This window comes from Microtus oregoni, unplaced genomic scaffold (assembly GCF_018167655.1).
Source record: "Microtus oregoni isolate MIOR12 unplaced genomic scaffold, Mior012 000098F_ref0000018, whole genome shotgun sequence".
In the NCBI taxonomy this organism is placed as follows: domain Eukaryota; kingdom Metazoa; phylum Chordata; class Mammalia; order Rodentia; family Cricetidae; genus Microtus; species Microtus oregoni.
Window position 1 is genome coordinate 1,468,653 of NW_024544711.1, and position 13,885 is coordinate 1,482,537.

Consider the following 13,885-nt stretch of genomic DNA (forward strand, 5'->3'; position numbering starts at 1 on the left):
GAAGAGGCAGGAGGGTTGAGAGTTCAAGACCATTTTCAAGTGTATAAGAGTTTGAGGCTACCTGGCATATATGAGACACACTTTATTTATTTGTTTGTTTATTTATTTTATTTATTTATATTTTGGTTTTTTCGAGACAGGGCTTCTCTGTAGCTTTGGAGCCTGTCCTGGAACTAGCTCTTGTAGACCAGGCTGGCCTCGAACTCACAGAGATCCGCCTGCCTTTGTCTCCTGAGTGCAGGATTAAAGGTGTTTGCCACCACTGCCCGGCACTTATTTTTATTTCTTGAAAAATTTTTGTGTGTGACAAAAAAAAAAAAAAGTTAAAAAAAAACCGGGCGATGGTGGCGCACGCCTTTAATCCCAGCACTCGGGAGGCAGAGGCAGGCGGATCTCTGTGAGTTCGAGACTAGCCTGGTCTACAAGAGCTAGTTCCAGGACAGGCTCCAAAGCCACAGTGAAACCCTGTCTCGAAAAAAAAAAAATTTTTGTGTGTGTATGTTTTTGTCTGAATGTATGTCTGTGTACCACTTGTATGCCTGATGTGCTTGAAGGAGGTAGAGGTAATCTGACACGGGTGTTGGAATTTGGACTGTGTTCTCTGGAAGAGTAGCAGCTATCTCTCTCTCTGTCTCTCTCTGTCTCTGTCTGTCTCTCTCCTCTCTCCTCTCCTCTCTCCCCTCTCCCCGCGCCCCCCCCCCCCCTTTTCCGAGACAGGGTTTCTCTGTAGCTTTGGAGCCTGTCCTGGAACTAGCTCTTGTAGACCAGATTGGCCTCAAACTCACAGAGATCTGCCTGCCTCTGCCTGCCGAGTGCTGGGATTAAAGGTGTGCACCATTACCTCCCAGCAAGTAGCCAACTCTCTTAATCATTGAGCCATCTTTCTAGCCTGAGATACCTGCCCTCCCCCCCTTTTTAGGTTTAGGGTTCAAGTTAAAGAAAGAAAAACCTAGCCACTTCCTTTTATAATTATCTATCCAACTTCTTTATCTACAGCTGTCTTTATAAAGTTTGGTTGCTTTCAGGGGATATAGTTAAGGTAATTGAGTCTTCAGGAACGTCTTCATCTGAACCCTGTTCTAATAAAGGGCCATGGGCTTATTTTTGTTTCCTCATTAACTGTTATCTTTGATCCAGAAGAAAATGTTTTGGGGTAATAGATACGGCATCCTGGCAGATGATGTAATAGAAGGTTCTCTATTTTTAAAACTTGTAATCATTTTTGCTTTTTTATGTTTTTGGTTTGTTAAGACAGGGTCTCTCTGTGTAGTTCTTGTTGTCCTTGAACTCACTATGTAAACCAGGCTGGCCTCCAACTTAGAGATTCACCGTCTCTGCCCGCTGAGTGCTGGGACTGAAGGCATGTGTCACCACTCTCAGCAACTGCTTTTTTTCCTTCCTTTAATTTTATGTGTTTGGATGTTTTGCCTGCATGTATATCTGTGTGCCATGTATGTGCCTGGTGCCCTCAGAGGCCTGAAGAGAATGTCAGATCCTCTGGAACTAGAGTTGCAAGTGATTATAAGCTGATCCAACTCTAGGCTTGAGGAGGATTCTGACATTGGAACTCAGGTCCTTGTCTCACAAACACTTTTACTCCTTGAGCTGCCTTGCCAGGTACAGAATTCTCTTAAGTTTAATCTCCTTTATATCTTAGTAAATACCACATGTGTTATTATTGACTAGAAGGTACTGGGAAAAAGAGAGTAAGTCCTCAGTTTTTATTGTTGACCATGTCATCTGGGATAGCCTTTTGTTGATCTGTAGGAAGAGTGCTTTGAACTCAGAAATGCACTGTAAAGACTTAACTGACGTCTGTTATTTTCTTATTTTGAGACAGGGTCTCATTATATAACCCTTCATATCCTGGAACTCACTAAGTAGATCAGTCTGGAAGAAATACAGCTGCCTGATTTTCTAGTGCACCATCACTTGATTTTCTTTTGTTTATTTGTTTGTTTATTTTTAAGACACAGGATCTCATGTAACCAGTCCGGGGTGGAACTTCTTATATATTCAAAGCTGACTTTATAGTTCTGTTTCCCTCTTGAATCCTGGGAGAAAATTATTTTTATTGTTTATGTATTGTAGGCAGTGATATATAAAGAGGCTTGCATGTCATGGCATGCGTGAGAAGGTCAGAGTTCAGTTTGTGGGAATTGGCTCTCTCCTTCCATTATGTGGGTTCCAGGGATCAACTGTGGTGGCAAGTACTTTTATCTGCAGAGTCATCTTGCTGATCTGGCTTAATTATTGACTCATTTTCTGTTTTTAATTTTACAAAAGAAAGTGCTTATTAAAATCTCACTGGGCCAAGGAGAAGGGTCATTAAAGTGCTTGTACTACAAGTGTGGTGCTTGGAGTTTGGATCATCAGAACCCACGCAAATGTTTGGATGGGTGTGTTGTGCCACTGTAGTCCCAGCACTGGGAAGGCAAGGACAGAGCTCCCCAGTAAGTTGGCTAGCCAGATCAGAGCGCTGAACTCAATGGGTAGACCTTGCCCCCACCCCCACATGTGAAAAAGAAAATAATCTTAATTATCTTACTGTCATGTTTCTTTACAGGGATGGCCTTTAAGCAGTCATTTGAACTTGGTTCTGCTAGAGGCTTGTTTGTATATCTACTCATCGTTTTGTGAATTTAGAAGTTGTTTTAATTAATTGTTGGGTTTTGTTTATTTCCTGGATTTTGGGGAGGTGACTGATAGGGAAACTGGGTGAAACTTTTTAGCCTGCCAGCATTGAACCAGAAAGTCTTCTGCCTCAACCTCAGGAATGCTGGAATATAGTTTTGGGCCACCACACTCCGATGTTCAGTGTGACTTTCATTTTTTTTTTTAATTACTAAAAAGCACCTGTCAGGAGATTAAAGAATTGTTATGGCTGAAAGCTAGAAGATGCCGCAATTGATACAAGTTTATCTAATTTCTTTTAGTTGTTTGCTGTTGTTTGATTTTCTAAAATTTTTAATATTACCACTGTGCCTGACTGTCACTTTTGCGGGGGCGCGTATATTATCATTGAGTTGAAGAAAGACATATTTTTAAGTCTTTTTGTCATATAGTGTCTAGTCACTTTCTGGGTATTTTGTTTTATCAGTGTTATATGAGAATACTTCACTGTAGTACAAACTGAAGGGAGAAAAACAGAAACAGTACTCTTAAAATGCGTGTATATGTGAAATGAGTGTGCGCTATTTTCCCTTTAAAACAATTAATGGTTTTCTGAGACAGGGCTTCTCTGCCCAACAGCCTTGACTGTCCTAGACTCTACTTTTAGACCAGTCTGGCCTTGAACTCATAGATATCCCCCTTCCTCTCGAGTGCTAAAATAAAAGGCGAGTGCCATCACAATTTTTTAATAAATAAATTATTTGGGTTAATTTCTGCTGGTTTTGTGTTTTCATTTTCCTAAATAGGGGATCTGATGAAGAGTGCCGCTGGGGAGTTTGCAGATGACCCGTGCTCTTCTGTGAAGCGAGGTAACATGGTGCGCGCAGCTCGAGCTTTGCTGTCTGCTGTTACCCGGCTGCTGATTCTGGCTGACATGGCAGATGTCTACAAGTTACTTGTTCAGCTGAAAGTTGTAAGTTTGGGTCTATATCTCTAATTTCCTGTTTGTGTCATAGTGAAGGTGATGCTGTCCATACTTAGTTTAGCATTAAGATTTAATTTGGTTTTGAACCAGTGATGGCTTTATTCAGTTTCTTCTTTATGTCAAGTAGATATAATACTCTACTATAGGTCACTGTTGTCTTGGTTTTACTGAAGAAATTGTAGCAAAGGTGTTCTGACTGTCTTTATAATACTCCTTGTATGTTTCTGTGTATTGCTAGCATTCTAGTATTAGAAAACCAAAATATAAACTGGTTCGGGGCTTCCCACCTCCTTCTAAGCACTCGGGTAATATGAGGGTATATCAACAACAATGTGATTGCTTGGATTGTTTTCTGAATAGTTGTTAAAGAAGGCAGAGTCTTAGAATTTATTCATTTTATTTATAGATTTGTCTGGTTTTGTTTTTGGGGGTTGTGTTTTTTAGGTGGAAGATGGTATATTGAAATTGAAGAATGCCGGAAATGAGCAAGACTTAGGGATACAGTACAAGGCTCTGAAACCGGAAGTAGACAAGCTGAATATTATGGCAGCGAAAAGACAACAGGTAGAAGCATGATTCGCAGACATTTTGTAATATTATTTACTTACTTAGCTTCCTTAGTCCTTTGTCTGTTGAGACAAGGTCTTACAGCCCTGGCTGACCTGGAACTCACTATGTAAAACAGGCTGGATAGTATTTTACTATATCCAGTGGAGAAGACCTAGTTTGTCTAAATTTTCTAATGGTATCATTACTTTTCCCCATTCATGTAGTTTCAATAAGAGCTTAAATTAAGAGATATCTTTTCAGCCTGGCTGCAGTGGGGCATGCCTTTAATCTCAGGACTCGAGAGACAGAGATAGGCTGATCTCTGAGTTTGAGGTAAGCCTGACCTGTAGAGCGAGTTCCAGGACAGCAGGGACACACAGGAAAAACCCTGTCTTGAACTCCTGCCCCCCTCAAATCTTTTTAGTATTGTGCCAAAGCAAAGCTATAATTTTCACTCAGATTTTCATAATATGTTTGCTTCACATAGTTCAAGGCTGTTCTTAAACTTACGATCTTCCTGTCTTATGCATTCTCCCCAATATCTGAGTACTGGGATTAAAGGCATGTACCAGGACATTTGACTAAATTGTATTAAGCTAAACATAGTATCAGTCAAGAACTTGTGTCTAATTGTAGAAGCTTAGTATAAAGTAATTTTGCTTTAGTTTTAATTTTTCTGTGCCCTGAGTCCATTAGGAGTTCCTCATACTTTAGCAATTCTCAGTCTGTATGCCTCAAACCATTTGGCAAACCTCTAGCTCCAGAAATATTCACATTACAGTTTAGTAGCAAAATTACAGTTATAAAGTAGCAATGAAAGTAATTTTATGGTTGGGGTCATCACATATGAGGATCTCTATTAAAAGGTGACAGCGTTAGGAAGGTTGAGGACCACCGATATACATGATATCATTGTATTAAAGAGAAATATCAGTAAGTGTTAAATGTTCTTGAAATAAGATACCAAAAAAACTTAGTTTCTCTGTGTCTGATTTCTACCCTTGTTTGCCCTCTGCCTGCCTTAGGAATATGTCCTGTCTGGATGTACCCATGAGCTCACTTTTCTTTAGGTTCCTGTTGAGGTTTGGCCAGTGGAAACATGATAGAAAATCTGAAGAGAAAGGAGAATGAAGCTGTGCTTTGTATAGGCTCTTCCCTGCTGCTGGTCTTCGGTCACTAAAAGGCACTCTCTGTAGACCTTGTTTCTAAGTTTTGGTTACTGCCGGCTCTTGTTCCTTCAGGCCTGGTGTTCCAGTGGCCTTATGTTTTACCCTTCACTTATATCTTTTTTTGTAACAGTCATTATTTTAATTCTTCATTATATTGCCTTTTTTTTCCTGTTGAGATTTTGAGTGATACAAGCTTCCCAATTTCTTGGGTTTCACCTTTTCACAGATTATACTTAATTTACCCTATCCCATCCTGGGATGGAACCTAGGGTCTTGGCAAGTGTTTTACTCTCAGCTACATCCCTAAATGTAGTTTGCTTAATTCTTTTTACCTTTAGATTTTTTTATTTAGCTCATGGTTCTGAAAGTTTGGGATGTCCAAGAGCAATGTGCCATTACCAGCAATTGAGAAGACCCTTCTTACTACATTGAGCCAACAGAGAACTTCCTTTGTCAAAAATGCTCGGGTCTCTTCCTTGCCTTACAAAGTCACTAATGTCACCATTGGGGTTACACTTTTCATGAAGTATTTAATTTCTGTTTGCTTCCCAAAGGCCCCACCTTCAAATATTAATGTGATTTTTGGCATTTTTTTCCAAGATATTAACGTGGGGGTTGGGTACATTAATACCATAGCCAGAGTAAAGGTGATGGCAGAGGTAAGGGGTACACCTGTGAAGCTTTGTAGAGTATGACCTGTGCCTCATTGTTAGCTATGGTTCCTCAACATACAGAGTATTTTGATGTTCAACTGTCATCTATTCTTATACAGAAAGATTTTTGAGATATTTATAAGAAATCAGTGCCTCTTATTCCTTAGCTAATCTGCATACTCTGACTTGCATGATTGTTTTCTGAAACACTCCACACCTGTTTGGTAATGGTACTGTTGGTGTTTTATTTGTTTAAATCTGTGCTGGTTGGGTTTTTACCAGGTACCAGGTATAGTCATTTTTATGCATAAACATCTGATCAAGTGTGTCTATGGCTACAGTTCTATATTGTTTAGAGGGAAACAAGAAGAAACTTACACTTGAATTTCCAGTTCTTTTAGTAGAGTCATGTTAGATTACTTAGAGTTTAGCTTTTATTTCTTATTTACAGTGCATGGGATGAATAAGTCAGTAGTTTTTTTTTTTTTTTTTTTGTTTTTTTTGATTTTTCGAGACAGGGTTTCTCCGTAGCTTTTGGTTCCTGTCTGTGGTCAGTAGTTTTTATAAAGTAGTTTTTCCTCTGTATGTTTTCTGTTTGTCCTTAGTTTGCTTGAACTATAACCAGATTGGTGAAGTTGAGAAATCATGACACAATCTAAAACACAGAATTCTTTTATAAATTAACTTGTCATGCTGCTTTATAGCTTACTTTTCACCAAAATTTGAATTACTAATCAGCACTGTATAGCTTGAGGAATACTTAGTGATTGATTTATTCATATTGCAATACTAATTAATACCCACATTAGTGCCCATTTTACTATCTTATAACAAAAACCCGTACAAGGTAAAAATGACTCTAAAGAGGGAAAGTAGAACTTCAGCAACTAGGATAGATGAGATTTGGTTGTTAGTCCCTTCATTGTTTAAAACTTATCCCTAATGCTTGGCAAATGGCAAATGAAAAGTTTGTTCAGAAAATGCTCACATAGAAAAATTCCGGTTATTTAAGTATCATCACTAGTCAGTACTTATTATACTTTATTCTTGAATGATCACTAACTCTCTAAAGTCACAGGACTTTGTTTTTAAAACAGCCTAATACAGTCTTTGGAAAGTGGAAGTTTCTTGTCCTAGACTTGTCAGTGACTTAGGGAGGTCGGGTGTTGGTATCTTATTCTGGTGCCTGTAAATTTTAGGTAGTCATAGGCATCTCTGACAGCCTTTGTAAGAGACTGAGCTTTTAAGCACATAGGAATGCTCAGGATGATTATACATATAAATGTTTAAAGCGAACAGCGGCCCTAGGAGGCTTGAGGTTTTTGATGTTGTGGTGAGAGCAAAACATTCAGAAAACGCCCACAGGATGTGCATGCCACATGTTTAAGGCATAACTTGATTCCTTTTTTTTTTTTTTAACTCCTAAACTGGTTGGCCTAGTAGCTCAGGTTTCTTATTAACTCTTATAACTTATATTAGCCCATAATTCTTGTCTATTTTAGCTACGTGGCTTGGTACATTTTTCGGCGAGGCAGTCACATCTTGTTTGCTCTGTGTCTCGGTCATTACTGCAGACTGAAACTTCCCTCTTTCATAATTCTTGTTGCCCCGCCTCTACTTCCTGCCTGGCTACTGGCCAATCAGCGTTTATTAAAAATAATACAAGTGATAGGATAAAAGACATTGTCCCACAGCACCCCACCCCCTTTATTTAAACAAGAACTCTGGATCTAATATCCATTGTTTAGCTTTTCTCCTGACCATTATTCATAACAACTTGTAACCAACATTCTAAACAAAGGGAAATATCCATAGTTCATTTTTTGGGAATGTGGGCATGGTTTTCCAGGCTACTTACTGCTGATTGGGGGCGCTGATAATCTTATGAGGACCTAAAGAAAATTTTGAATTATGGTCAGGTTCTGAATGGAATATTCTGTGAGGCTTGATTATCTTAGCTAGAGGTCTTGAAACTGTTCTGGATGTAGAACTCAGACATATGGGCCATCTGCTCCTATTGGAGATTTCTCAGGGGGGTCTTCCTTGATCAAATCTGATTTTTCCTAATCCAGAATGAATCCACAGCCTCTCATTTCCTGTGGAAACAAAAGCAAAACCTCTTCTCCAAAGGAACATATCTTTTGACTTAAATTTTGAAGTCAAGGCATTTTCAAAATACATAGGTTAGATTAATCCAGCAGTATTTATAATCAAATGTCTTTTAGCAGCTTTTGCTCTTTCCTCAGCCATCAAACAATTTAAAGACAACACAACAACATACAGTATCCAGACTCTCTGTGTATTTTTCATCTTTACGTGGCTTTATTTTAAACTCTATTTCTTTTAGTTTTAATTTTTGGCTTTTGAGACAGGGTTTCTCTGTGTATCTTTGTCCTGGAACTAACTCTGTAGACTAGGCTATCATTGAACTTACAGAGATCTGCCTGCCTCTGCCTACCAAGTGCTGGGATTAAAGGTGAATGCCACCACACCTTGAACTCACAGGGATCCTGTCTGCCTCTGCCTTCCAAGTGTTGGGATTAAAGGTGTGTGCCATCACACCTAACTACTCCCTTTTTTTCTTTTTTCTCTTAAGGACTTTATCCCCCCCCCCCCCAAGCCTACATAAATTTTTAAACACACTATAAATTGTTCAGTGGCTTTTTGTCTTTGAATCTATCTTTACTGTATATCTCTTTTTTTTCTGACCACATGAGTCTTTAATTTGTTAAGCATTATTGCTAGGATTAAAGCTGTGGCTTTGATGGCTGGATATCCAGCCCATTCCTTAGCTTTTTGAGATTATAGCCTCATGGCCTAGGTACTAGCCAGAGCCATGTTTATTGCCACAACTCTATGGCATTTCAAGGTCCCTGCCACCAAAAAGCATGTGGTTAGTTTTTCATTAACACCATTTAAGTGTTTCGTGGCAGGACCTCTTAAAAGAGCTGCAAGGTTTTGCAGCTAAAGCTGAGTCAGGAAGCCTCTCTTAAATGAGAGCGCTTGCCTCTAGCAAGCAGATCCCACCCGAGAAAGTGCTGTTATCAATAAGCCGTGCTTAACTCTATTCTTTTCTGTCTAGAATTATTTCCCAAAGTCTGTCAGGTTTTCTGTGGATGCAGTTGTCCACAAGTTGGGCACCATTTGTTGACCGAGGTTTCTGTCCCACCCAATCCTGCAGTCATTCAGACCCAAAGAAACACATAGAGGTCTACATTAATCATAAACTGGTTGGCTCAGGCTTCTTATTAACTCTTATATTAGCCCATAATTCTTGTCTGTGTTAGTCATGTGGCTTGGTACGTTTTTTGGCGAGGCAGTCACATCTTGCTTGCTGTGTCTGGATCACGACTGCATAACTTGAGTCTTGAAATGATTCACAGTCTAAATCCACAGGATTCTGTTTCTGAGTATTCAGCCTAATGTGCTAAGCTACAGGGCATTTGGCATCCTGTGAGCTATTACTCAAAAATTCAAGTTCCAAATGAGAAAAGAATTCTAGGTTGAAAAGTAAACTTTCACTGTGTAAGGTTTGAATGAAGATGTAAACCCCCAAATATATGTGGAGTTGAAGTTTCAGAAGAAAGGAACCACTTAGTAGTGTCTCTCATGTTTAAGAAGTTGTCTGGAAAAGAGAGCCATTAAATAGCTAAGTGAGACTTCTGAGAATTTGACTTTTCTGCATTATTTAAATTTTCTCTTCCTGTCCATTAATAAAAACCCAGAGACAGATATATTGGGGTCCAACCTGAAGGTCAGAAAAGCAAACAGCCAGCCACTGGCTCTTACCTATACCTCAGTCCAAAATGGCGATCCTACCTCCAGGAATCCTCAGAATGAGACTGTGTCTGAGAGATGTCTCTTCCTGTTTTATACTCCTCTCTAGGGCTGGGATTAAAGGTGTGCACTACTACTGCCTGATTTCTGTAGCAAACTAGCATGGCTATTGGGATTTAACCAATGGGGCTTTTTTACTACTGATCTTCAGGCAATCTTTAATATTTATTAAAAGACAAATGAAATATCACTACAGTTCATACATGTAATACTAATCTTAAAATCATTAAAAAAATTAGTGACATTAATGCTGAAAATTTATATTCATGCGTAAAATACTGTTGGAGCAGATTTAGAGTTTAGGGTTATTCCTCCTCTGTATAGTGATCCACATTTACCAAAGATTCCTGTGTTTTTTTTACGTTTCAGTAATGGCTGGGTGCCAGCCGTGCTTCCTTTCCATCTTGTGTGTCCTTATTACCTAGCATACCCATCCCACTTAGTGTTCTAGATGTCATTAGTTGGAATACTGCCAGCAGCCTGGTGTCCTTGTACTTATGGGATAGAGGAAATGGAAAAAGACATTTTCGCTTAAGACCACATTTATAGAATATTATAAGCATGAATTGAAATCATGGAATATGAGCCTTCACTTTATGACTTAATGGCTAGTGACCTGATTGATTTTTCTTTGTGAAGAGAGTATTGTTTTGTATTCTGAATTGTTCCTCTGGGTAGGAAAAAAAGGGAGGAGGTGTTGTGTACTTAAGGGACTTAATTGCTGGTCATATCTGTACGTAGTTGATTTGCAAAGTTCATACACAAAGGATGTTGTGTTTCATTTTTCACAAAATTCTTGTAATAAACTTAGGTAACTTAAAATTTCATACTATTTCCTTTAAATTTGTCTGTATGGACTTGCATATCTATTTTAGTTACATGGACCTGATCAAGATGTTTTCTGTTGTGACTTCTATTTCATGCTTTATTTAGTACTTTTTTTGGTTTAGGTACTTTATTCCATTTTATTCCTCAAAGTGCTAAAAGAGCTATAATACTGTTCCTGTTTTGCATAAGAAAAAATTAAACTCAGAGTTTACACACAAATGACCACATCACATGGCCTGAGACTTGTGATGTCAGAGCTCCGTCTTAACTTAATTTTGGACTAGGTTAACACAGATATGTCTTGATATAAATAGAACCCTTATAAAAACCCACCAATTTCTTATTTTATTATTTTAGGAACTGAAAGATGTGGGCCATCGTGATCAGATGGCTGCAGCTAGAGGAATCCTGCAGAAAAATGTGCCAATCCTTTATACTGCATCGCAGGCATGCCTACAGCACCCTGATGTTGCAGCCTATAAAGCCAACCGGGACTTGATATACAAGCAGCTACAGCAAGCAGTCACAGGCATTTCTAATGCAGCCCAGGCTACTGCATCGGATGATGCCTCCCAGCACCAGGGTGGCGGCGGTGGAGAGCTGGCATATGCTCTCAACAACTTTGATGTAAGTTATATTTGGAAGGAAACTTGGGGCTCTTCACCATTTGCCAAAAGATAACTGGTTCCTGGGGAAATATGATCAAGGCTTGTGATGAAACCTCATCTTCCAATTAAATTTGTAATCTAAGTAGAAGAAATTATTATGAATCATATGTTTGCTTTATTGTAACTTGGCTAAAAGCATTTTTCTTTTCTCTCTCTCTCTCTCTCTCTCTGTAATGTGGCTAAACTTCTGCATTCTTTTATGCAACTTATGTTTCCTGTGTGGTCGTGCTTTTTCCTTTTAATATGGTCCTTATTGAGACTCTTAGTTTGGTTCATTCCAACCAGGATTTTGACCATCTGGCAAACGGACCTGTGATAGATACAGAAGCAAACAGAGTGTGTATAGGCTTTGTCTCTGGGGGACTCATGGTCTAGTGAGAGAGGTAGATAAATTACACTGCAGTCATCTTAATCTTACCTGACTGTATGGAAAAATTTCTGTACTCTGATTTGCTTTGACTCATGAACACAAAAATTTAAACACATTGAAACAGATTTGAAATTAAATTTTTTTTGAATATTTATTTATTATGTATACAATATTCTGTCTGTGTGTATGCCTGCAGGCCAGAAGAGGGCACCAGACCTCGTTACAGATGGTTGTGAGCCACCATGTGGTTGCTGGGAATTGAACTCAGGACCTTTGGAAGAGCATGCAATGCTCTTAACCTCTGAGCCATCTCTCCAGCCCCGTGAAATTAAATTTTTATAATAATGCTTTTATAGATGATGCCCTATATCTCCTATGTATATGATGTGTATCTCCAATTATCTTTGGTCCTCACATTAATGTATTGTGCTTTGTTTTTAATTTTAACCCAAAGTAAGTCATGGCCTCCAGTAGATGGCAGTAGTCTGAGATTTGTTTTGAAACTAGGTCAGGCTGTGTAGCCCAGGCAGATCTCCATCCTACCATCATGCCTCAGCCTTCCCTCGTGCCACCATGACTAGCTTTGTTTTAAACCAATTGTTGGAAAAAAAAGGTATAGGTCACAATCATCTTTCATAATGGAAATGTTTTGAAGTATAGCATCAGTGTGATGAAATATATTTTGTTTTCAACAGTTTTTTTTAATTTATGCATTTTGACTTCCCCGTATTGAACATGGATAATTGTTTTTTTTGCTTATATGCACTGACTCAGAACTTTTCATAAAGCATGAGAAGAGGAAGGTAGTGTTATGCCTAAAGACAATGGTATTTGCATTGAGTTTTTACAAAAAAAAATTTTTTTTATATTGCAGAAAATTAAATTCAAGGTCTCATCCATTCATGCTAGGCAAAATACCACTGAACCTAGCCTCTAATTCTCTCGCAGAATTAAACATGGAATGACCTTTACAATTGTTGCTATGTCTTATAACATACTCTTACCATTGTTTTCTTCTGCTTCAAACTTGGTAACATAAGTATTTGTCTTTTCAAGGTACTAAGGACCATGTTTGCTCTAAATTGAATAGTAGATTAGAAACATTTGTCTTTTAGGGTCACAGTTTCTTCATTTGTCAGATGAGGGGGCTGTACTAGATAATCTTTACATCATAGTTCTGTGACAGTGTTCAAATCTGTGACCATTACTTCTTCATTTCTGTGGTCCAGAAGGTATCAAGTCCTCCCTCCCACAGGACTTGACAGTGTTGGAGGTTAAATGCAGGGTCTTACACATGGTCAGGCTGGTGCTCTACTAATGAGTTACATTTCCAGCCTCGTATTCAACCTTGATCAGAGAAATCCTGTAATCACCACGTCTAGCAAGAAAACCGTCCAGCTAACATGTAGCCTAATGATTAACTGGAGGTGCTGCATGATCACTTTCAAAACCCAAGGTTCTTTGGAAGGAAAGAGAGATGTTTTCTCTTTGAAAAATACCAAGATTTTGGCAGGAAAAGGAATTGACATTTAAGTTGAAATTATTAATGACATAATTCTATGAAGAAAACAAAATTAAAACCAAAATATTTGGGTAGACATTTATTGGTGCGAAGGGCAGTTGTATTTAATAGACATGTGAGTAGTTGACTATCAGTTCCTTATAAATGCATTTCTTGAGGAACAAAAGCCAGTACTTTGTTTAAATCTGTCTTATAGCAGTTATAGATTGCACATAAAGAGATTTCTTATTTTCCTTATAATTATCATTTGATAATTTTAATAACCAGTACTATGCAGGCTGACCTTTAGATGTTTAGGGAAAGTAATGTGAACATGGTATATTGTGTTTGCATTTGTGATAACATATTTTATTCAGACTCTGTTTGGCAAATAGTGCTCTCTTTGAGAACTGATTACTGATACGATTTGGCAACTCACATGGGACGACCTTTGTCTGTTACAAAGAATGCATTTTAGGTATTGGGATTGCATCTTTTTTTTAAAAAAAATAATTTATTTCACTTTATTTTATGTGTATTGGTGTGAAGGTATCAAATCCCCTGGAACTAGAGTTACAGACAGTTGTGAGCTGCCATGTGGGTGCTGGGAATTGAACTTGGGTCCTCTGGAAGAACAGCTAGTGCTCTTAACCACTGAGCCATCTCTCTAGCCCTGGAATTACATCTTGATAGTTTTAATCAGTACTTTCCT

General features: G+C 38.5%; 1 protein-coding gene across 1 annotated transcript in view; it reads left to right on the top strand.

Annotated features, from left to right (window-relative positions):
- Positions 1-13,885, top strand: part of LOC121442927 (catenin alpha-1) — a 135,329-nt gene that overhangs the window by 44,861 nt on the left and 76,583 nt on the right. Inside the window, exons 4-6 of the mRNA XM_041644557.1 lie at positions 3,420-3,586; positions 4,043-4,162; positions 10,992-11,261. Coding sequence (XP_041500491.1) covers positions 3,420-3,586; positions 4,043-4,162; positions 10,992-11,261 — 557 coding nt within the window. The remainder of the gene's footprint in view (positions 1-3,419; positions 3,587-4,042; positions 4,163-10,991; positions 11,262-13,885) is intronic.